The following is a 23,222-nucleotide window of genomic DNA, read 5'->3' as shown; positions in this document are numbered from 1 at the left end:
TCCCCACCGCGTCACTTCCGTCCATCACCCCGAACCAAGTAGCAGTGGAGATCAGGGATATGCGTCATTGCTCGGAAAGATGATCTACCGATAACTTTGATCGTTGCTACCATCGGCTGTTATTGTACCGACTGAGCTTGATGGCCGATATTTAGCCGTGCAGAAAGCCAGTTTGAGACACCCAATCTCACAAGCTCATCGCAATGTGGTTTTCCTGGCTGCTGCCGGCCTTACTGGCCACTGAAGCGTTAGCCGTACCTTATGAGGACTACATTTTAGCCCCGAGCTCTCGCGACTTGGCTCCTGCGTCTGTTCGCCAGGTGAACGGCTCCGTCACCAATGCGGCTGCTTTGACCGGTGCTGGCGGACAGGCCACTTTCAACGGCGTCTCGTCAGTGACATACGACTTTGGCATCAATGTTGCTGGTATCGTGTCTGTAGATGTCGCTTCCGCCTCCTCCGAGTCCGCCTTTATCGGTGTGACCTTCACCGAGTCTAGTATGTGGATCAGTAACGAGGCATGCGATGCTACCCAGGATGCGGGTCTGGACACTCCGCTCTGGTTCGCCGTCGGACAGGGAGCGGGGGTGTATGCAGTGGAGAAGAAGTACAACCGGGGTGCCTTCCGGTATATGACTGTTGTTAGCAACACCACCGCCACGGTCTCCCTCAACAGTGTCAAGATCAACTATACGGCATCTCCCATACAAGACCTCCGTGCATACACGGGATATTTTCACAGCAACGATGAGCTCCTCAACCGCATCTGGTATGCCGGTGCCTATACCTTACAACTATGCAGTATCGATCCCACTACGGGAGATGCTTTGGTGGGACTGGGCGTTATCACCTCGTCTGAGACCATCACACTTCCGCAGACGGACAAGTGGTGGACCAACTACACCATCACCAATGGCAGCAGTACCTTGACTGATGGAGCTAAACGTGATCGACTTGTCTGGCCAGGTGACATGTCCATTGCTTTGGAGAGTGTAGCTGTCAGTACCGAGGATCTGTATAGTGTCCGCACAGCGTTGGAATCTTTGTATGCTCTTCAGAAAGCCGATGGCCAACTTCCCTATGCTGGAAAGCCATTCTACGATACGGTCAGCTTCACCTACCATCTGCACAGCCTGATTGGAGCGGCATCTTATTACCAATACACTGGGGATCGCGCGTGGTTGACCCAGTACTGGGGTCAGTACAAGAAGGGTGTGCAATGGGCGTTGTCGAGCGTGGACAGCACAGGTCTGGCCAATATCACAGCCAGTGCTGACTGGCTGAGGTTTGGCATGGGGGCACATGTGAGTACATACCTGCATAACAATGAGTGTAAGGCTAACGAGAACAGAACATTGAAGCGAACGCAATCCTGTATTACGTCCTCAATGATGCTATCTCTCTCGCCCAGACTCTAAATGACAACGCACCCATCAGGAACTGGACCGCTACTGCAGCCCGGATCAAGACAGTGGCAAACGAACTCCTCTGGGACGACAAGAACGGCTTCTACACCGACAACGAGACCACCACCCTGCACCCGCAAGACGGCAACTCCTGGGCTGTCAAGGCAAACCTCACCCTCTCTGCCAACCAAAGTGCTATCATCTCTGAATCGCTCGCTGCCCGCTGGGGACCATACGGAGCACCCGCCCCGGAAGCAGGCGCAACGGTGTCGCCTTTCATCGGCGGCTTCGAGCTGCAAGCTCACTACCAGGCCGGCCAGCCCGACCGCGCACTTGATCTACTGCGATTGCAGTGGGGATTCATGCTGGACGACCCGCGGATGACCAACTCCACCTTCATCGAGGGGTACTCCACGGACGGATCGCTAGCCTACGCGCCGTACACCAATACGCCGCGGGTGTCGCACGCGCACGGCTGGTCCACGGGCCCGACGTCAGCGTTGACCATCTACACGGCCGGGTTGCGTGTCACCGGACCAGCGGGTGCGACCTGGCTGTACAAGCCACAGCCGGGCAATTTGACCCAAGTCGAAGCTGGGTTTAGTACCCGGCTGGGGTCGTTTGCGTCAAGCTTCCGCAGATCGGGGGGTAGATATCAGGAACTGTCGTTCACCACGCCGAACGGAACGACTGGCTCAGTGGAGCTGGGGAATGTGAGTGGACAATTAGTCTCGGACCGGGGAGTGAAGGTGCAGTTAGTGGGAGGTAAAGCGAGTGGACTGCAGGGTGGGAAATGGCGGTTGAAAGTGTAATGATTAGCAGAGCTGAATATATAACGACGTCGGTGTGATGCCTTCATTCATGCAATATAAATGTTTGAGCCCCTCTCTAGTTTGCCCAAACCCACACCTACAGATTATACTCAAAATGAACTTCCTACTCCTATCATTCCTCCTCATCACCACCATCACAACAACAGCCACAACCCTCATACCCCACCCAGGAAACCGCATTACCATCCCAACCTGGCACATCCAACCCACCACCAACACCAACACCACATACCCCCTAAACACACTCAACCTCAACCTCACAACCCCAGATTCCCACTCCACAATCCTCGCCACCCTCCTCCACCCCCAAAACCAACCAAACCCCATCATCCCCCCTTACAACGAATCCACCCTCTTCTACAGCACCGCCCTCTCCACCATCCCCACAACCCCCTTCCAGTCCCCCTGGCTTTACACCACCACCCTCACACTGCCCTATTCCATTACCCACTCATACACAAACATCATCCTCTCAACCCACGGCATCTCCTCCCGCGTGGACATCTTCATCAACGGCGCCAAAATAGGTTCTATATCTGGAGCTTACAACGGCCAGGAATATGATATATCCCCAGAGATAAAAGAAGAAGAAAATGAGGTGCAGGTGAAGGTGTACCCCGTGGACTATATGCGGGATTTTGGCATCGGCTGGGCGGATTGGAATCCCTCGCCGCCGGATATGGGAATGGGGGTTTGGAGGGGGGTGGAGGTTAGGGGGGTATATGGGGTTGGCGTGAAGGGGTTGAGGGTTGTTGTTGGGGATGTTGATGTTGATGAGGTAGTGGGAGGTAGTGGGGGAAAGGATGTGAAGGTGAGGGTTAGGGGTGATGTGAGAAATTGGGGGGATGAGGGTGTGAAAGGGTGGTTTATGGGGAGGGTGTCTGATAATTCTACTGATGATACTAGTTCTGGAGTGCAGTTTGCTAAAGCTGTCACTCTACGAGGTGGGGAAGTTACTACACTTGAAGCAGAGGTTACTATCAAGAATCCAAAGATATGGTGGCCCGCTACCTGGGGAAAGCAGGATATGTACACCGTCTCTGCGAACTTCACCCTCCACGACGGAACATTGTCTGATCGAGCTGAGTGCTCATTCGGGATCCGGTCTGTCTCAGCTACATTCACCGACCACGGAGACGAAAAGGACGTCTCGTTCAGAGTGAACGGATACCCCTTCCACGTCCGCGGCGCAGGATACAGCCCCGACATATTCCTCCGGTTTGATATAGACCGTGTACGCACACTCCTACAAGCTGTGCTAGACATAGGACTTAACACGATCCGGCTTGAGGGAAAACTCGAACACCCACAGTTCTACGATCTAGCTGATAGAATGGGTATCATGGTGTTAGCGGGGTGGGAGTGTTGCGATAAGTGGGAGGCGTGGGAGGTATATACACCCTCCCTTTCTATACCCTTGTTTGATTGACAATATACTAATAGGAGTGGTATGGGTATGGTATAGTACAACACCGACCTCTCAAAAAACTACCCCTGGACAAACACAGACTACCTAACCGCCCAAGCAATGCTCACCCACACAGCCCTCACTCTCCAACCCCACCCCTGCATCCTCGCCTTCCTCCTCGGCTCCGACTACCCCCCCAACCCTCGTGCCTTTACCCTCTACACCACAGCCCTAAACCACTCCGACTGGACCGCCCCCATCATCTCCTCCGCTTCAGCCCGCATCCACCCCTCCGGGATGAAAATGCTCGGTCCATACGACTGGGTGTCCCCCAACTACTGGTACGGGGAGCGCCTCGGCGCAGCATACGGCTTCGGCTCAGAGCAAGGCGCGGGTGTAGGGACCCCCGAATTACCCAGTCTGCGACGGTTTCTCTCCGAGGAGGAACTAGATAGTCTGTGGAAGGAGAAGAATGCAGGGATGTACCATATGTCTCCTGCTGGATCGCAGTTCCACACAAGGGAAGTGTATAATGCTGCGCTGTGGGGAAGATTCGGCGAGCCGAAGTCCTTGGAGGAGTATGTGTTTCTGGCGCAGGTGGTGGATTATGAGGCCACTAGGGCGGAGTTTGAGGCGTTTGCGGTGAGGCAGAATAGATCTGGTGGTGCTGCTACTACTGGTGGTAATGGAGGGGGTAGGGCGGCGACGGGCGTGGTGTATTGGATGTTGAATAGTGCGTGGCCGAGTTTACATTGGCAGCTTGTGGATTATTATTTGAGGAGGGGAGGGGCGTATTATGGGGTGAAGGTTGGTGCTAGGGGGGTGCATGTTGCGGTGGATTATGAGAGTGGGGAGGTGTATGTTGTGAATCATGGGGTGAAGAGGGGGGAGGGGAGGGTGGTGGTTGTTGATGTTGTGGGGTTGGATGGGAAGAGATTGTATCATGAGGAGGTGGAGGGTGTGGTGATGGGTCCGACGATGGCGAAGAAGGTTACGTCTGTTGTTCCTTGGGTTGGGGGGTGGGATGGGGTGGTGTTTCTGAGACTAATATTGAAGGAGAGTGGGGGAAACGTGCTGAGTAGGAATGTGTATACCCTCCCTGCGCAACTTGATGTTCTGGTTTGGGATGAGTCGACGTGGTATACGACGCCTGTTAGTGAGTATGCGGATTTCTCGGCGTTGAGAGGGTTGCCTACGGTGGAGGTGGCTGTCACTGGGAAGATGGGTGGTGGTGGAGGGGTGAGTGTCACGTTGGAGAATCAGGATAAGGCGCCGGCGTGGTTTGTGAGGATCAGCATGGTGGATGAGGCTGGTGGGGAGGTGGATGTGTGGTGGGAGGATAATTATGTGAGTGTGTTGGGGGGAGAGAAGGTGGTGGTGAGTGGGAGGTTGGATAACAGTAGGAAGATGGGGATAGGGAGGATGAGGGTTGTGGTGGAGGGGGGGAATGTGCGGAAAACGGGATGCTATATCTCTTGAGTTACTTAAATCCTAGATAGTTAACAATTCTGAGTATGTTGATGAGTAGTATCCACATCTATACTGTATCAACTGTATTTAGATACAAGTCCAAATCTGACTCCCATATACCCAAACCAAGAAAGATTATGACCAGCATAATACCAACTGCATCACACTAAAACTGCTTCACCGTCTTCTGCAACCCCCCAAACCTCAACGGCTTCCTCGTATACTTGTCCGGCTCCTCTCTCGCCCCCTTCTTCCAATAGTCAAACTCCATCCACACATTCTCCTTCATCTGCTCGTCCATAGCCTCGAGGAACTCTCCCAGATCCGGACTCAACGGGATAACTCCCGTCTCAAGCACGTATTGATCCCACAACTTCAACAACACCTTCATCCTCTCTGGCTCATTCTCGGCCAAGTCGTGTATTTCTCCCGGATCGTTCCTCAGATTATACAGCTGCCAGCGCTCTGGCCCCTTCGGTTTCGGGATATAAACAATCTTCCAGTCACCGTAGCGCAGGGCCGCACGACCACAGGTCTCCCAGCCCTGGATGAAGTCCTCAGGGTGGATTCGTGCCGCGCTGCCATTGGCCCAGGGGTAGATCGATTTCCCGCGCATGGGAACGATCTCCCGTCCCTGGTATGTCGGTGCTGGGTGCTTGAGACCGGCCATATCCAGAATAGTAGGGGCGAGGTCCATGACCGTGGCGAACTGGTCTGTTATAGCACCAGCCTGGACTTGAGGAGACGTCTGTACTGAAGTAGGGAATCTAGCAAGGAAGGGAACGCGAACGCCTCCCTCCGTAGTGTATGCTTTATACAATCTGGACGGAGCGGTAGCTGCCTGCGCCCACCGCGGGCCGTACCAGATGAATGAGTTGTAGTTGCCCAGGTTCTCGAGAGAATTGTCGTAGTATTTCTGAAGATGAGGGAGGACTCCACTCTTCACCAGAGGGTATGCTTCGTAGGCTGCGCCCTCAGCACCATTGTCAGACATGAAGCAGACGAACGTATTGTCCAGCTCGTCAATGGAGGCAAGATAGTCGACGACCTTGCCGACGTTGGCGTCGATACATTCAACCATACCGGCGAAGACTTCCATCGCGGTGGAGGACATCTTCTGTTCCTCCGGAGAGAGCTCAGACCAGGGCTTGGCCTCGTCTTCCTCTGCAACCACAGGATGAGGCTCGACGCTGTCTAGGATCATGCCGAGGGCTTTGAGACGCTCGAGACGGCGTTGGCGCAGGACATCAGGACCTTCGTCGTAGACGCCACGGTAGTGATCGATGTACTCGCGGGGAGCTTGCAGGGGCCAGTGGGGCGCTGTGAAGGGGAGATAGGCGAAGAAAGGCCGGTCATCGCCGCGCTCGTGCCAGTCTTTCAGGTAATCACGCATCTTGTCGCCGTAGCCGTCGGACGAGTACCATCCGTCTGGGAGCTTCTTGACGTATTGGTCGTCTTCCGTGTGCAGGGCGATGTAACTAGCTTCGAGGAAGGTAGGGGTCTCGTCGGCGCCTTGGAGCTGGGGCTCAAAGGCGTAGTGGTTGGAGCAGGCTGGGAGGTGGGCGAGGGAGCGGTCGAAGCCGCGACGGTAGGGAGAGCGCTCTGGGGTGAGACCCAGGTGCCATTTTCCTGCCATCAGGGTGTGGTAGCCCCCGTCGCGGAGGACTTCAGGGAGAGCGACGACGCGCTCGTTGAGGTAGCCTTCGTAACCGGGCATACCGCGCTGAGGAGCGGTGCTCATACCGCCGCCCTTGGGGTCATTTTGACCAGAGATGTTGGTCCATTCAACGAGGTTACCCAGACCGGCGATGTGGTGGTCGGTGCCGGTCATGATCATGGCGCGAGTGGGGCTGTAGTTCTTTATTAGAATGTGTTGAAAGCATGATGCATGTATACGAGAAGGGGACGTACGAGCATGCTGCTGCAGCGTGAAAGTCTGTAAAGCGAACGCCCTCTTGGGCCAGACGATTGAGGTTAGGAGTGCGAATCTCTCCTCCAAAGCAACCAATGTCAGAGAAGCCCAGATCGTCGGCGACGACTACGAGGAAGTTGGGGCGTTTCGGAGCCATGATGTACGATATGGACAAAAGACTAAGATGCAAGACTCATCACTGATTAGAGGCGAGACGACAGGGGGTATTGGGGTATTTAAGTGACATCTACCCCGTACTGCCCATCGGCTCTCGGCTGAGGCACGCGGCCTCGCCATTAAGCGCAACCAGAAACCAGAATTGATGGCGGGAGAGTATCAGATGGAGAGGGGCATCACTATCCGATTGGCAAACCGCGTGAGGAGACGGTCAATCCGCAGTCAATCCGGATGTTGGAGCCAATGAGCGGATCACGCCATGATCCCCGCTTCTCACGCACTCGGCTGTCGGCTGCCTTGCCTTTTACGATTCTGGTCGGATGATCACTAAGTTGCTGTCTACTCAAGAAGTAGAGTGGCAACTGACCGGAAAAGTTTTGGGATAGAGGCAAGTTGCCCGTTTTTGAGGGTATTGCATCGCTGGTTCACGATTACTTAGCAGTGGCGGAAGAAGCACCCGCTGTAACAGTGTTATACCCTCCCTGCCATTTATACTGCCGACCCGTGATCATCAATGCTTATCGGCTATTATCTGAGCAACGGTGGTCTACGATACAGATAGTCTTAACAGATACTGGGGAATGCATAGTATCATATCATGATGTGGTCTACTCATCCCATACCACACTGCTCAATCCCGTCGACGTACCAACCACCCCCGGTTCGCCGATCTGCACATTCGCCACCTCATCCCCCAGCTTTCTAGTCTGCGGGTCCCGCGTTACAATCGCAACATTCGACGACGATTGATCGCCAATCGCAACCAAATCGCCCGCCTTGTTGATCACAAACGTCCGGGGCACCTTTCCGTACGATGAGGTGAGCTCGTTCAAGGTGACGGTGTTATTCGAAGTGTGGTCTAGATTCGCCATTGAGTCGTTGGGGGCGAAGCCTTGATCGCTCCGGATCGACACATACAACGAGTTGCCCGCTTGACGAATTTCCGATGGCGTAGCCCCGTCCGGTAGCTGGCCGTCGGTATATGGCTCGAACGACTGAAACTCGTCAAAGCCGAGACAGCCATCGGACGTGTAGGAGACCGTGAACCCTTTGAAGTGTCCGTCCAGCTCGTCGACAATATACAAGATCTGACTGTCTTGCTGCCGAGTCTTTAGTTGTCTGGTGAGTGTAGAGTGCTCCGTCTGCCAGAACAGGCCATGTCGAGGTCCACTGCCCTCTGGATAAGTCAGATCAGGGCAGGCCCCGTCCAACTCACCAGTAGACTTGTCGATGGCATAGACGCGGACGAGATCCGCTCCCAAGTCCGGCACGAGTATGAATGATCCAGTCGGGTCTAGGAGGACTTGATGAGGATGAGGCGCATTCTGCTGCGGGTTCTGTTTGGTTTCTGAGAGGGTGTAGCGGAAAACCTGGAGGTTCTCATCCCCATCATTCAAAGGGAGACGGAATGTGGACATCGCGGAGCCACCACTGCAAACATTAGACCATAATCATCAAGCCTAGGAAGACACCTACTAGTGAGCGATGGCTAGATATTGAGCACCGTCATCACCGTTATAGAAGATACTGTTCACCCCGCCCCCCGGTGCCGCAGCAGTGGCTATCTCCGTAAGGGTGCCGTCCTGGTCGGCCGCCAGAGTGGTCAGAGATCCATTGGTGGACGCATCACCAGACTCATCGGAGCAGTAAAGAATGCGCGAGGCCGAGTCGAAGGTAAGCCAGCTGGGCATCGAGCCACAAGTCTTGAGCGAGGAGGCGATGGACAGGGAGTAGGTGCCGTCGCTGTCCTGAAGGGAGAGGCTGTAGACGGAACCGTCATAGTGGGTAGCGTAGAGATTGGTTGCTGTCGCCAAAGACAGACATGTTGCCAGCCAACTGAGAGCTAATTGTCGACCCATGTTGATTTTAGGTGATGCTGTTGCATCGAGGGATGATGAGGTCAATAAATAGCCACCGCACGGGGCCAGGAATGGATCTGCATTCTGCGGGAGAATTAATCCAGGGACGGTAGGAGCGCTGCAGCTGCATGTCTACTGTCAGTAATGTACAGAAACTCTGTAGCCGAGGGTAGAAGCCTGTAGCTGAAGTACAGCATCTCCTCACTGTCTCAGTCTAGCCAGCCATTCTGTTTAGTTCACCAATCATTGTGGACAAACTGATGGAATCCCTTGCTTGGGTTTGAGACCACCTGCGCATAACTGTGCTTGTAATATATGAAGCAAGTCTTCCCATACAAAGTTAGCATACCATGACCTAACTAAGGCGAGAGAAGTAAAGAAAGTCAACAGACATCGCTTGCATACACCTTCCTGATCGGGCATCTTATCACGCCTATCGCGGGACCAAACAATGCAAACACCTGAACCCTGGATAATGAATATATTACTAAGCATACGCATCGGAAATCCGGAGATATCACGTGGCGATGTTCTCCGCGGTTCCTGGTATGTGGCTTACAAGCCAACATCGCCAGTAACTCACTCACTATACTGAGACTACACTCCAGCATGGGCTGGGTCGGGGTCGCCACACTCATTGCAACAGCATGCTTCTTGCTGTGCCGCTATCCCCCCGGAACCTGGGCTCCTGAGCCCCCGGCATCCAAACCACTCCCGAAACCCGTCAAACCCCCTGCGACAGAGGAGACACCAGTCAAAGGCGAAGCAAAGCCCCCTAACGATGAAGATGATGCTGCGAGCGACACCCAGGCCACTCCCAAGGCAGTTCCATCCAGCGCCCCTGCGCTAGAAGTACCCTCTTTTCGACTCGACGACAGCGCCGATCAATCCCGCCCCTCAGTACCGCAAATCCAGACCAGCGCTCAAACTCAAACCACGATGAAACCACCATCTCAACCCCTAACTCAGACGAAGATGGCAGACAGCACTCTTATGCCTCCCCCACCCCCACCACAGCAATCGAACCCCGCAAAGAGCTCCTCCCTTATGCCTCCTCCGGCCCCGCCGCGTCTCCGTCCGATCGCATCGCAGACTACTTCTGCGCCCTCCCTCGCACCGGGGCGATATCCCCCACGCCCGAATAATACCACGAGCTCGAGCTCATTGCGCCCACCACCCTCCGCTGCTGCTTCCCTGCGCGTCCCGCCGAGCAGCGGCCTCTCGAGCAGCACGCTCGCCCCGACGAAGGTGACCGCCAAACCATCTAGCTCTTCGAAACGAGCGGTCCTCGAACCGGGATACTCGCCGTTAGACTGGGCTGCGTTGACGTCCAACCCGAACAACAAGTTGCGGGGAGAGAACCTCCCTCCGACACTGATCCGAGTAACGCCTTCGATGCTGAAAGCACAGAACGGCCGGAAAGGCATGGACGCATGGACATCATACCAGGGGAAAGTCTACAACATCACACCGTACCTCCCCTTTCACCCCGGCGGCCGGGGAGAGCTTCTCCGCGGCGCGGGCAAAGATTCAGGGAAGTTGTTCTTCGAGATCCACCCCTGGGTGAACTGGGACGCTATACTGGGAGAATGTCTCGTGGGGATACTCGTCTCCGAGAACGATGAGTCAGATAATAAGCTAGATGCGATGGATTAATCCCTGTATACATAGACTCATGCTGTTGATCCGTGTACCTATTCTACACTTTAGAAGATGATACCCTAGACGATACAAATAGAACAGAATCGTCATATCGTTATACCATACCACCCACCAATACCCATAGAAGAATGATAAGAAAGAAAAAGGAAGAGAAGATTACAACTCATCCTTCTTAACCCCTTGAATACCCACCAACTCCGTCTCAAAGATCAACGTCGCACCGCCAGGAATCGGCCCAATACCCCGATCGCCGTATCCCAGCTCAGGCGGAATCGTCAACGTGCGCTTCTCTCCAATGCACATGTCCTGGAGACCTTGGTCCCATCTACACAGCAGACAAACCAATCAGCCCAATGTCATCCCACACATACCGAATAAAACAACCACAGCAAGAGATAAACAAAGGATAGGGATAATACATACCCCTTAATAACCCTCCCAGCCCCCAACTTAAACTTCAACGGAGTGCCGCGGTTATAACTAGCATCGAACTCGGATCCGTCCGACGCGAGCTTGCCCCGGTAGTGCATGGACACTGTATCTCCGGTTTGGGTCTTGCGGGTGCATTCGACCGGGTGGGTGACTTCGATTCCGAGGTCGGAGGCGGAGGCGAAGGTGGTGAGGGAGAGGGTGAGGAGGGTGGCGAGGGTTGGGAGGCGCATTTTGGTGGTGTTGATATATATCTGAATTGATGGATGGGTTGATTTGTTGGAGGGGTGAGAGTGGTAAATTGGGAGGAGTAATTGAATTGGGGAGATGCGGATACGTATACTTAAGTAGGTGGGAGCGGAGGAGATGCGGAGGTGGTTTGGTGGTAGTTAAGTTAGTGGTTGCCGGGCGGTTAGATAAGTAGGTAGGTTTGGTTAGATTAGCTGGGAAGGGTTGCTAGGGGTATGCCGATTTTATGTTGGTGTGGAAGAAGACGCTACCTAGTGTAATTTTCTACTTTTAAGGATTAATGTGATTGATTAATCTAACTAGCAAAAAAGAAGATAATGCTGATTGTAAAAGAAGTGACGCGCTAGGACAAAGAAAAACAAAAAAACAAAAAAGTGACTAGACTGGGGCTCGATCCCAGGACCTTATGCGTGTGAAGCATACGTGATAACCAACTACACCATCCAGCCAACTTGTTGTGATAGTTTTCTAGCAGTACTGAATTATAAATGAATAAACATGCCGCTGGCCTAAAGGATAAATTTCATTCTCTTCAACATTGCGTAATTTCCATCTACATTCCACAATAACATGTTTCAGGTGCGATGGTTTGTGAAGACTGTCATCATATACTGTCATAAATGGTATCTATATGTACAAAGAAGAAATCTATCTAATATTTTAAGCCCATTTACCCAGCAGGGCCATTAATAAAGCACCGAGACATAGTAGACCGAAAGCCGCCAGAACGATCTGGATTGGTGCCTTTCGCATCGACGTGCTGAACATGAACTCGTGGGCCAGTAGCTCCACCAGGGCCGTGTAAATAAGAATGCCGGCCGAGATCGAGTCGAAGACACCGCTGACGATCAACGTCGTGGCACCATCAGAAGCATAAGAGTCGCGCACGCCTAGACCGATCGCAATGGCAATAGGCGTGGAGATACCGTAGCCAAGACCAAGGAAATAGGGGGTCCATCGCTTGGAGTGTGGCCAAGGAACAGTAGCTAACCGAGATCCCAGACCCAGGCCTTCAAAGGTTTGGTGGAAGACAAGGACAACGTAGAGTGTCACAAATTCGGAGCCGGTGACCGCCAGGGTCAACCCAATGAAAACGGAGTGGAAGATGATTCCGAACTCCAAGATGAAGATGGAGGTCAATTGAGCCACGTACTCCTCCAGATCGGAGTGCTGCTTTCCGAGCTCGATATCATGGTGTTCGCGGGAATGACCGAGATGGTCCTCCCCCGGCATATGGGTCTTCATGTCAACCGACTCAGCAGGGGAGGAGGTAGTAGTATGCTCGATTTTCTCATGATGGTGATCATCCTCGTCGTGAGAATGGCCGTGGCCGAATCGAGCAAAGCGCATGACCATTAGCTCCACGAAGAACAGTACCACAATGGTCATTAGCACGATGCCCTCGACCCAAGAGTATTCTGTGATTGGGCCGGTAAGGCAGTCGTCGGTCAAAGCCTCTTCTGCAGGGGCAAGCAGGTGAATAAATGCGGTGGCAATGATGACACCGGAGCCAAAGTATTTGGCGATGAAGAAGGCGCACTTTGCAATCTTGGAGTCCTTGAAACTCCGGGCCATGACGGGAAAAAGAGCCCCGCATGTTGAACCGATGAGAATGACAAAGATAGACGAGATACGCAGGCCCATACGACCATCATATCCGTTGCCCGTCTCACAAGCAGGTGTTGCATCTCTGGAAACTAGACTTTGAAGAGAATCCATCTTCCACCGTTGATTGTATCCGACCGGCAGTCCTCTGCAGACCGTCTGGACCAGCTTAGAATAGCACGGGCCTGCCCGAAGAAGGTAGGGATGATCGAAACAACGTCTGACAGGTATCCGGTCCAATGGCGTGCAGGATCGTGTGACAGGAGGATAGCGGAAGTGTAGGCACGTGGAAGAAGAATGTCAACTGCAGTGATCGGTTGAGATTGCTGGAGGTTCGTCTGCAAGGTCCCCCCGCTCTTAAATTGGTTTCTCAAATGTGCGCCAAGTTGTCAGTGTGAGAGTTGGGCGTCCCCAAGGTCCCTAAGGCTGGTCCACGTCAAAGGGTCCGGCGATGAACGGCGTTGAACCGGTGCTGAGGACCTTGGTGGCACTGGTGAGGGGTTGCACAAACGCGATCGCTGAGGCGTCGATTTCGATTTGAGTTAGACAAGAAACGATCTCAGCACTTGCCAGCGCGCAGCTCACCTGGACACAAGTGAGAAGTTCAATTGAGCAACACAACACAAAGCAAGAACAGGGGTGAACGCAGAGGCGCCTCCATGATGGCAGGCGACGGAGACTTCCAGTCCGTTCTGGGTAAAGTGCGAAGTTGCATCAGATGGGGACCTTGGGGGAAAGCGGCGGGTTCACCTCAAGAGTTTTCGCTCAAAAGTGAGGACCTTGTGGACGAGGTCTTTCTTTTACTGGTCGTTGATTGGCTCCGATGAACTATAGCGGGGAATTTTGACGCAATGGTTAGCGGCCCGGAACCTTGTTGATCCGATGCTGCTCATTTCCTACACCCCGATTGGTTGTTTTGGAGCGGTCAGAAGGGCGGAGGCATTATATCTTGGCAGAAACAAAAGTGGGATGAACGCCTGCTCGATTAGGTAATGGTTATACCTTGAGTATGCATGCTGCAAACACAGGCCATACTATTGAGTAGTCTTCTATCACCAATAAAGCTGAAGCATAAATAAACTTTAGCGCACTGATCCGCCAAGGCATGCAATGACAGTCATGATCCGGCAGACACATGAGTGACCGAGATGTCAGCATCAACCAGACCCCGTGCGCGTTAAGGGATTGCCAAGTCTAAGGAATGAGTACTATATCCAAGGAGGCTGTCATACATCATGTCTATTGGAGCGGGTGCCCCTGTTTCTGGCTGTCAGGCTCCCAGGTATTCCGCTAGTGGCGGGGATGTAGTCAGGAATGGGGCGTCCAGATAACCTTAATGTGAAGCATCGTGTGACCTTGCATCGAAGCTCCACTCAGCCACGCAAATTGGGCAGTGTACTTATCAGGCTCGACTGCCCTTTTTACAGAGTTCACGCCTCGTGACATTATGCTTACATACGGAAACCATCGCTGGTTCAATGCTAACAATGGACCCAAGTTAGACGAAATATATCCCCTCTTATCGAGTCATGGCATACTTCAGGGACAGACAAAATCCCAGCAAGAGCGACTAGTTCGGAAACACTCTTTCTATCGGAACAGAAGATTTAAGTAAAAAGTAATAAACGATAGATCATAATTGATAATACGGTGCCTAATGATACTATTCGAGGGTGCCAATCCGGATCGCGATTGTTGTCACTCTCATCATCCTCTTTCTCTTCTTCTTCTTCTTCTTCCTTCCTCTTCTTCGGCTTCGTCCTCCTCGGCCTCGGCCTCGTCCCCGCTACCCCCTTGTCCACCCTGTCCCCCATTATCGGCAACTGGTTGCCATTGACCACCCGGCCTCGCGTAGACGATCCTTGCCCCCCTAGTGACCAAATGTCTTGGGCAATAATTGCCCACAGGTTGTCGCTGCCTTGGGCCCAGTCTGGTGCACCTCACGTTGGTGCCGAGTTGTGGGAGGCATTGCTTGAAGGGGCCAGGGGTTGTGCATCCGCACGAGTAGACGAGAATCTGATAGAAGCACCTTCATTATATAAGATAATGTGAGGTGGTATGGATTGATTGCTCTACTTACATCATGGGAGAGAGTAGGATGTGAGTGATTATTTCGACTGTGCTGTCTATTGGACTATGGTATGCTTAATTCTAGAAAATATTTGTGCTATGAAGTACAAGCCTTGGTGCACCTTCCTCATTTGGCTGCTCATTTACATCGTGGTTTCCTGATTTAGCAAACTTCCGTCGTCCGACTTCTTCGTCGGAAACACTTTGGGTATCGCCTCCGCGGACGTCATGAGCAGACACTGGATATTATGGAGGTATTAGTGCTGTTTTGGTCATCAACTATAATAAAACAAGCGAAAGTTTCGGACAAGCCACCTGGGACTTCCGGATTGAATACCGCCTTATGTCATAAGTGCGATACTTATGACATACGATTTTAAATAGCCCATATACAGTTTGCATTCCGGCGGAAGGCTCAGGTCTTTTCTAAGCTTGCTCTGGAAATATGAAAGCTATAAATCGTTCCTTCTACCACACAATCGACGCTAAGTCCTATCATGACAGGCCCAGCTGTCTCGTCTGCGGCTTTGTCTTTGCGAACGGGACCAGCGAGGACGATCATTACAGTTACGTGGATACGAGATACTATGTAGGAAGTAACCTCTGTCGCGCTGAGCTTCTAGAGGATTGGAGACCTTCTGAGAAGAAAAGATGGGGGAAGAAAACATGGTGGAACACTTCCCGCGCAGGTCAGCCACCCTGGTACATTTGATACCCTCAGCTGTTGACTGATTGGTCCAGTTCTATACCGCCCTGCAACAGGCACCTGCCGACTTTCTGGGGTCATCATGCATCCTCTGACAACCGGATTGATTCCAATGAACGAGACAGATGGATATATTTGCGGTAGTTGGTTGGGCTGGTTATCCCCCAAAGAACGACAAGCTTTCGTACTTCCGGACATTCTATGCCCAACCCAGGAGCCGGAGCCCGACGTTGAGTGGGTGGCTTACTTTGTTCACTCTCGCTGCTGGGAGCTACTTACTCACCACGACTTGGGGACGATTGCGGAGAAGGATTTGGGCATAGTTCTCGACGCTCTCCGAGACAGACATAAGACTCTCCGAGGCAGACGTAACAAAACTGGTTACCAACCTAGATCCTGGTATTGGATGTTGTGTCGGGAAGGTTAGGGTCCCCCCAGGTCCGACATTCGATGACGCTGACCTTGAATCTCTACCAGATCCTGTTCGTACAAAATGCGTTACAGGAGCCATTTGTCTAGCACTAAAACACGAAAAGCGAAGGAAATTGATGATGAAACGAAAGGGCCATTTGGTCACCCGAAAGGCACCACGTCCCAGACCCTGCGTTCTTCCGATGGAAATACTTTATATGATTCTTAGATATCTTCCATATCAGACGATTGCGAACGTGGAAAAAGGATTGCGCCTCAATCTCGGTAATAGGTTTTGGCGCACTTGGCTCTCTAGCCGAATATTCTACGAAGTGAGGGATATTGCCATCGACGAGGTTAATTGGAAGCGCCTATCCATGTTGCTGGAACGACGACTCAAGAAGTCAAACGCTTTGGCCATCCGACGGTTTTTATTAGCCTCTCTGGATAATGTTATGAGGTTTGTTAACATGTAACTTGATGGGAAGGCCATCTATTACGATTTTGAATAATGAATAATAATAAATAATGCGTCTGATAATACTATTCAAGGATGAAAGTCTGGGTCGCTCTTATTGTTATTCTCATCTTCATCTTCATCATCTTTATTTCCATCATCTATTCGCTTTCTTCTTCTTCTTTCCCTCACCCTTATCATCTTCTTCTTTGGCTTCATCCTCCTCGGCCTCGCTCCCGTCCCTCCATGGTGCAGGACCAGACCCTGCGAGTCGATCGAGTCCATTATCAGTTCGGCGATAGCGGTGAGATCATGAGCGTCGGTGTGGAGAGGGCCATCGAATCCGTAGCTTTTCATGTCCGCTTCGAACCAGTCTTAGGGGTGGAGGGCCTCTGCATATCCATGGTCATCATTAGAGCAGTTCCGTCGTGTATGAGAGGTTGCTGGAGAGACGATAAGTTAAACAACTCGAAAACCCCATGTCGCAGTAAAATGCTCACAGCCTGTCGGTTTTTGAAAAGCCCAAGCCAAATCAATTGGCGAGTAAGGCAACGAATGTGCAATAACAGAAACAGAAACAGAAATTGATACCTCCATGACAGCCACGCGTATGCTCGTGACGTCCGTGACGTCCGCGGAGGCGATGCCCAGAGTGCTTCCAACGAAGAGGCCGGACGACAGAAGGGTGCTAAATCTGAAAAGCATGATGTATGAAGTGAGGAGCCAATTGAGAAAGGTGCAATAAGGCTCGCATTTTCTGTAGAACTGAGCGTACTGTAACTAACTACTAGGTAGCACAATCAGACCAAACTATCTCTTAACATACACTCTTGAAATATGAAGTGAAGCAATAGATTCATAACACCATATACTTTTATCTGTTGAGGCATTCACTCCAGCCAGGGTCAGCTGATCCTTCGCTTCTTCCTCCTGCGTGGTCTTCCAGCACCTTTTCCAACCACCAACCATCTTCTTGGGATCCAGATAGCTCAGATTCATACCTTTGACCCTTCATCTTGTCATTATATATGATAAAGGTGCTTCTATCAGATCTTTGTCTATTCATGCGGATGTACTACCCCTGATCCCTTCAAGCAATGCCCCCCTCCCCCCCCACAACTCTGCACCAACGTGAGGTGCACCAGATTGGGTCCAAGGCAGCGACAACCTGTGGGCAATTACTGTCCAAGACATCTGGTCACTAGGGGGGCAAGGATCGTCTACGCGGGACCGGATGGTCAATGGCAACCAGTTGCGGGTGATTTCAGTATGGGAGACGCCCCTGATGGCTGTGGACAAGTCCCACGTACCGTTCCCGAGGATATTCGTACAATCCTCATCGACTTCATCACGAAGGAATACATTGGGAGAATACCACGATCCAGACCGATACCGCAGTCGATAGTGACCTCCGGGAGGAGACCTCCAATGAACTACGGGCGACAGGTGTTGTCACATAACTTCTCGATGGATCATCCAAGACGGTTGATGCGACGAAGGAAATTGTTGTCTCGGGCGCCGCGTACTGCAGTTCCGCCATTATGATGCGTGGATCCCGCGAGGAGCTGGTCCAATTTAACATTGACGGCAAGATTGACCTGCCTGGACTGGGTAGGAGCCTGACGGACTATCTGGTTAGCTCCACCCTTGAATATTAGCTCTATATTGCCTCTGACCTGCATGCAGATCATTTTTACGTTCTACGAGTTCGAAAAGGAAGGCCAGACAAACTACTGGCATCCTACCACAAAAGCAACAGGGCCAAGGCCTACATGCAGTGAAAGGAGCAGACGTTCGGCTTGTTGTCAACATCCCTCTTCTGCTGTTTCGCATTTGCACTCATGGACGTGTGGTCGAAGGCCGACCCCAATAAGAAACGACCCGAGACAGCTTGGATGGGACTCTATGAAGCTTACACCACCCAGCCCAAAGTCGAATCTTCACGATCGAGTCTCAAGACGGCCCCAAGCTGTATTAAGGTTATTCTATTGGCCATATTTTGTATATAGTTACCTATCTATGCCTAACATTATTAGGGAAAAGTTATTTATTTCCGATGTCATCTATAACCAATCCCTTGACTGAAAATGAACATAGCCCGCGAAGCCCAACATCAATCAAAGCACGCATTTTCTCAACTCAAACAACCTCAAACTCCGCACTACTAGGCCCCGCCCCATTACAAGCCGTCAAATCCATCGGACAAGCACTCATAAACACAACACACTCCTGCTCCGCCCTCAAAACCACATAATCCCCCACCTTACTGTCCGGCTCCAAAACCCTCAACTTATTCCCAGTAATATCGACCTTCATGAACAAATTCAGCGGATCAGGGGTCCATCCACTCTCAAGAAACCCCAAAACATGGCTGAACGCTTGCTCAGCACACTGCTGCACAGCATCGCGAAGATTCTGGGCACAGTTGTCGTGGTCCGCGGTACCTCCAAGTTCGAGATATCGTTCTGGAGAGCAAGCTGCGTAGAGAACGTCGTGTGTGCCCCGGGATGTGTCCTCGGTGATGGTCAAGATAGGGTTTCGGTTGTTGTCGACGAAGGATTCGTTGATTGAGGGAAGGAGCTTTTGTAGGGTGGGTCGGGTGTGGGCCATGGACATGTATCTGGGGACCGTGTTGGGTGTGGAGGGGATCGTGAAGGCCCAGGTGTCGATCACTTGGCTGCCGGAGGTGTTTATGATTTTGATTGATTGGCCGGGGTGGAGTCGTTGGAAGGCGAAGCTTCGGGCTGGGATGGTGGGCATTTTTGTAGAGACTTTTTGGAGGATGGGTATGGTTGGGTTGACTTTTGGAGTTCCTGAGCCTGAGTCCTATATCCACGAAGGTCTATGCGTACTGATTGATAAATGAAGGTTCAAGCAACTACATACACGGGACAAGTGCTGGTGTTATATGCTCAACCCCTTGAGTTGCATTGATAAGCTGCGTGTCTCCAGAAGAAGATAAGGTGACGTCATTTCTCCGCGAATCACTCACATTTTGGGCTGTCAGGCAGTACAACATTTCCTCTTCTGAAAGTCGCATAACCCTTGTATCTTTTCGAGATTTCTTCGCTTCATTTTAGATGTGGTGTAGCTAGCTAGCTATTTAGTTAGTCTGGTGGAGCTTCCAGAATAAATGTGGATCGTGTAGATTCCCCATCCTCATTAACCTAATCTAACCTACTTTGTATACATCCAAACCAAACTAACCATCCGATCTCCGGGGTACTATACTCACAGACACATCACTAACTGCGGCACCTACGACGCTGACATGCATGAATCCCCGCTTACCCCTCCCCCTCCCCCAACCCCAACTTGCATACCAGACAACGCATCACCGTAACCCCAACTCCCCCTCCAACCCTCCACCCACCACCACAACAATGCCCACCAAAACCCTCGTCATCATCGGCATAACCGGCAATCAAGGGTACTCCATCGCCACGCGGTTCCTCCACGACCCAACCTACCACATAATCGGGCTCACCCGGAACCCAACCTCCCCGACCGCCCAATCCCTCTCAGCGCAAGGCATCACCATCCTCGCCGCCGATCTCAACGACCCCAGCACACTCATCCCGGCCTTCCGCGGCGCGAACCTCATCTTCAGCGTAACCAACTACTGGGAGCCATTCTTCCGCGAAGACTGTCGAAAAAAGGCAGCGGAGCGGGGGATCTCATGTCGACGGTACGCGTACGAGGTGGAGTTACAGCAGGGGAAGAATATCGCGGATGCGGCTGCCGCTACGGTGGATTCGCTGGATGAGAATGGGTTTGTGGTGTCGACGTTGAGTTATGCGGCGGAGTGTAGTGGGGGCCGGTTTGGGGAGTTGTATCATTTTGATGCTAAGGCGGAGGTGTTTCCAAATTATGTGAGGGAGAGGTATCCCGCGTTGGCGGGGAAGATGTCGTGTGTGCAGACGGGGTTTTTTATGACGAGTTATAGGTTGGTTCCTGGGGCTTATTTTACGAAGGTGAGTGGGTAATTTTTGGTTATGGGCTGTGGGTATGGGGTTGTTGCTGATGTGTGTGTGCTTTGGATGGATTAGAAGATGCTGGATGATGGGGAGGAGTTGTTTGAGATGACTTTTACGACGGCGCCTGATGCAAAGGTTCCGCATTTGGATGTGAATGTTGATTTGGGGAACTTTGTTTATGCGGTGTCGAAGATGCCCCCTGGGAAGAGTTATATGGCTTGTGGGTCGTATTGTAGCTGGGCGGAGTATATGAGGGTTTGGGGGAGGGTCAATTCGGTCCCCGCAAGTTATCGGCAGATTACTCTTGAGGAGATGATGGAGAAGACTCCCGATCCGGAGTTTGGGCGTGAGGTAGGTGATATGTTTTCTTATTCGACAGATCCAGGGTATGATGGCGGCGATAAGGAACTGCTGACTGCAGAAGACATACGCAATGTGAGTGTGTTGAGAGGATATGGTATATAATCCATGGCTAATATCTACAGGCCGGGATCGAGTGTCCAATGACCAGTTTGGAGGAATGGATAGAAAAGGAGGATTGGTCGGCTGTCTTGAATAGTTGATAGGTTCTGATGTATACATGTAGCTGACCAAGAAACTCTGCATCACGACCGAGGTTCGGCCAATATAACATGAGCGGCCTTACCAGACTGTGGACGTCTTGTTGACTCTTGTACTTGAGTAGACAGAGACTGCGCCACTGCATTTTGAAATTCCTCTTTGATAAGTGCAGCGAGGCTCACTTGCACGTCATTGACCAAGCCAGCGCGGATTGAATCAAGCTGGTCCGATAGGCTTGACTGCACATTGGCATGGACAGTACCTTGGACTTGCTTAGCAATCTCTGCCAGTGCGTCGCCCCCGAGGCTGGTCTCTCTGGACATTCCAGCCAATGTCAGGTCCTTCCAGCAAGCGGAGTCAATATCGCTCATACGTGGAATGCGGATTGTGCTCAGGTGCTTGACGGTACGTTGAAGTACGATAGAATCATGGTCCCACTTCTTAATCGTGGCAAGACGCATCACAGCGGAGTAAACTTCGAATGTGAGGTCTTCCACCTTGGCTCTGGTGTGATGTGGTATTTCGCGGTTGTCGCATATGAGTCTGTGATACTGTGTGCACTTGCTGCCGAACTGAATCAGGTCCTTGACATGGGACAGCAGATCAACTGTCGCCAGATAATCAGGCCTTAGACCAGCACGTTGTGGCCCAGATTCCGATTCGGGTAGTGTCTCATCGTCAAGTCTTCCGCGCTGCACATCAAGGTCCATTGCAATCAGATCACTGATGTCTGAAGGACTCAGCCCTTTTGTTGCATTCTTCGGCAACCCAACAACGAACGCTTGAGGCGACTCGTTGACAGAGGACTTCTGTGGCGATGATGAATCCTCGACGAGGCTTCTCATACATCCTGAAACCAATGTTCCTATGTTCTTTTTTGACTTAGTCAATGAAAGAAACGGAGATAGGAATTTTCACCTACCTCAATAATGTGGTTGATCCCAGCCCAGAGCAATGCTTTATACAGAAAGTCCTCACTTTCTAGTTCGTGTTTGTCCATGCGCATCCCACTTATGTACCTCTTGATGTCTTCCAATTGTTCAACAAATGGGACAGAGAATTGGTATGCTGCAGTCAGACTTGCCTGACAATTCTCCAGATTCCAGAAACAGGGCAACCGTCTCCACTTGTCCAATGCGGTAGCTAGTAGCCTCTGGCGCTGCGAAAGCTCCTTTGTAATGGACTTCTGTGGCAGAAACAACTTTCTATAGGCTGAAACGGTATCACTGTCAGTCTTCTCCATTCTTCTGTATGCTGTAGTCCAGGACTTGTGGGTTTGGGCTTTGTCTTTTGCGCCGCTACCCTTGAGAGCGGCGATAATACCCTTGGCGAGAGGCTTTGCGTTCCACGCAGCCTGGAGCGCTGTTCCAAATCTACCGACAACCTTATTTGGACTGGCACCCTGTTCAAGCAGCATCTTCACTGTTGATTCATGGCCAGCTGCTGATGCTGCCACAAGAGCAGTCCCAAAGAATCCAGCTATATGGTCGACTGCAATTCCCCGGGAATAGTTACTTGCTTTTCCTCCACCTGAAAGTAGCAGGCTGATAATGGAGTTGTATCCGTTGTATGCTGCCACATGGAGAGGGTTGCCCAAAATCCCATCTTCAGTTCCTGTTATTTTTGCTTTGGCGTTGAGTAGCATTTCAACGATCGAATCATGACCTTGAGCGGAAGCCACATATAGTGCGGTTCCATGGGGACCTTTCTCGGCGTTCACATCGACATGTTTCAACAAGTCCGCAACAATCTGCTTATAGCCACGATAAACTGCCACTTGCAGTATTGTCTCCCCGTCAGAATTGCGTGCGCTCAAATGCTTGGGATCAGTTTGAATCAAGCCCTCGACGACCGGCCTGAGATTGAGTTTAAGCGCATAGTGAATTCTTGAGGCATGCCTCTGGCGTTTACTGTCGGTTTTCGTCCCACTTTTGTCCATTATAGATTCACCCGCATCAAGGCAGTCCAGCCACTCATCGAATCTTTCAGACTGGAATAGTCCACGAATTCTCTCTTGAAGCATAGCACGT

At 51.8% G+C, this 23,222-nt stretch overlaps 11 protein-coding genes and 1 non-coding gene across 12 annotated transcripts; 5 read left to right on the top strand and 7 right to left on the bottom strand.

Annotated features, from left to right (window-relative positions):
• Nucleotides 1-203: 203 nt before the first annotated feature.
• Nucleotides 204-2,218, top strand: BO88DRAFT_348513 (putative alpha-L-rhamnosidase A; the record flags this gene model as incomplete). The annotated part of the gene is made up of 2 exons (XM_025703419.1): nt 204-1,304; nt 1,352-2,218. The coding sequence occupies 2 exons, from the start codon at nt 204-206 to the stop codon at nt 2,216-2,218; spliced, it is 1,968 nt and encodes a 655-aa protein (XP_025559174.1).
• Nucleotides 2,219-2,333: 115 nt separating this feature from the next.
• On the top strand, nt 2,334-5,126 carry BO88DRAFT_471126 (putative glycosyl hydrolase; the record flags this gene model as incomplete). Its single annotated transcript, XM_025711693.1, has 2 exons — nt 2,334-3,629; nt 3,705-5,126. 2 exons carry the CDS (start codon nt 2,334-2,336, stop codon nt 5,124-5,126), a joined length of 2,718 nt encoding a protein of 905 aa, XP_025559173.1.
• Nucleotides 5,127-5,148: 22 nt separating this feature from the next.
• Nucleotides 5,149-7,304, bottom strand: BO88DRAFT_372274 (arylsulfatase). The gene is made up of 2 exons (XM_025704233.1): nt 7,029-7,304; nt 5,149-6,967 (listed from the first exon to the last, which is right to left on the bottom strand). The coding sequence occupies exons 1-2, from the start codon at nt 7,184-7,186 to the stop codon at nt 5,284-5,286; spliced, it is 1,842 nt and encodes a 613-aa protein (XP_025559172.1). The 5' UTR covers nt 7,187-7,304; the 3' UTR covers nt 5,149-5,283.
• A 510-nt stretch (nt 7,305-7,814) lies between these two features.
• Nucleotides 7,815-9,421, bottom strand: BO88DRAFT_446235 (lactonase family protein; the record flags this gene model as incomplete). Its single annotated transcript, XM_025710273.1, has 2 exons — nt 8,683-9,421; nt 7,815-8,637 (listed from the first exon to the last, which is right to left on the bottom strand). Exons 1-2 carry the CDS (start codon nt 9,063-9,065, stop codon nt 7,815-7,817), a joined length of 1,206 nt encoding a protein of 401 aa, XP_025559171.1. The 5' UTR covers nt 9,066-9,421.
• A 173-nt stretch (nt 9,422-9,594) lies between these two features.
• BO88DRAFT_407570 (cytochrome b5-like heme/steroid binding domain-containing protein) lies at nt 9,595-10,912 on the top strand. The gene has a single exon (XM_025707470.1). The coding sequence runs from the start codon at nt 9,675-9,677 to the stop codon at nt 10,719-10,721; it is 1,047 nt and encodes a 348-aa protein (XP_025559170.1). The 5' UTR covers nt 9,595-9,674; the 3' UTR covers nt 10,722-10,912.
• Nucleotides 10,533-11,550, bottom strand: fkbp3 (peptidylprolyl isomerase family protein FPR2). The gene is made up of 2 exons (XM_025707469.1): nt 11,151-11,550; nt 10,533-11,052 (listed from the first exon to the last, which is right to left on the bottom strand). Exons 1-2 carry the CDS (start codon nt 11,387-11,389, stop codon nt 10,884-10,886), a joined length of 408 nt encoding a protein of 135 aa, XP_025559169.1. The 5' UTR covers nt 11,390-11,550; the 3' UTR covers nt 10,533-10,883.
• A 230-nt stretch (nt 11,551-11,780) lies between these two features.
• On the bottom strand, nt 11,781-11,854 carry BO88DRAFT_t228. The gene has a single exon. It is a non-coding gene; the product is annotated as a tRNA-Val (tRNA).
• A 151-nt stretch (nt 11,855-12,005) lies between these two features.
• On the bottom strand, nt 12,006-13,396 carry zrfB (low-affinity Zn(2+) transporter ZRT2). Its single transcript, XM_025701436.1, has one exon. It carries the CDS (start codon nt 13,122-13,124, stop codon nt 12,066-12,068), a length of 1,059 nt encoding a protein of 352 aa, XP_025559168.1. The 5' UTR covers nt 13,125-13,396; the 3' UTR covers nt 12,006-12,065.
• A 2,129-nt stretch (nt 13,397-15,525) lies between these two features.
• On the top strand, nt 15,526-16,305 carry BO88DRAFT_348460 (uncharacterized protein; the record flags this gene model as incomplete). The annotated part of the gene is made up of 3 exons (XM_025703417.1): nt 15,526-15,769; nt 15,822-16,154; nt 16,214-16,305. 3 exons carry the CDS (start codon nt 15,526-15,528, stop codon nt 16,303-16,305), a joined length of 669 nt encoding a protein of 222 aa, XP_025559167.1.
• A 506-nt stretch (nt 16,306-16,811) lies between these two features.
• Nucleotides 16,812-17,359, bottom strand: BO88DRAFT_418483 (uncharacterized protein; the record flags this gene model as incomplete). Its single annotated transcript, XM_025708348.1, has 2 exons — nt 16,812-16,918; nt 17,155-17,359. 2 exons carry the CDS (start codon nt 17,357-17,359, stop codon nt 16,812-16,814), a joined length of 312 nt encoding a protein of 103 aa, XP_025559166.1.
• A 1,326-nt stretch (nt 17,360-18,685) lies between these two features.
• Nucleotides 18,686-19,573, bottom strand: BO88DRAFT_407567 (uncharacterized protein). The gene has a single exon (XM_025707468.1). It carries the CDS (start codon nt 19,412-19,414, stop codon nt 18,794-18,796), a length of 621 nt encoding a protein of 206 aa, XP_025559165.1. The 5' UTR covers nt 19,415-19,573; the 3' UTR covers nt 18,686-18,793.
• A 464-nt stretch (nt 19,574-20,037) lies between these two features.
• BO88DRAFT_457072 (NmrA-like family protein) lies at nt 20,038-21,194 on the top strand (the record flags this gene model as incomplete). The annotated part of the gene is made up of 3 exons (XM_025710969.1): nt 20,038-20,628; nt 20,704-21,066; nt 21,117-21,194. The coding sequence occupies 3 exons, from the start codon at nt 20,038-20,040 to the stop codon at nt 21,192-21,194; spliced, it is 1,032 nt and encodes a 343-aa protein (XP_025559164.1).
• Nucleotides 21,195-23,222: the final 2,028 nt, after the last annotated feature.

The sequence above is a fragment of the Aspergillus vadensis genome, assembly GCF_003184925.1.
Source record: "Aspergillus vadensis CBS 113365 unplaced genomic scaffold BO88scaffold_25, whole genome shotgun sequence".
NCBI lineage: Eukaryota > Fungi > Ascomycota > Eurotiomycetes > Eurotiales > Aspergillaceae > Aspergillus > Aspergillus vadensis.
This window is presented reverse-complemented; position numbering and strand designations above follow the sequence as displayed.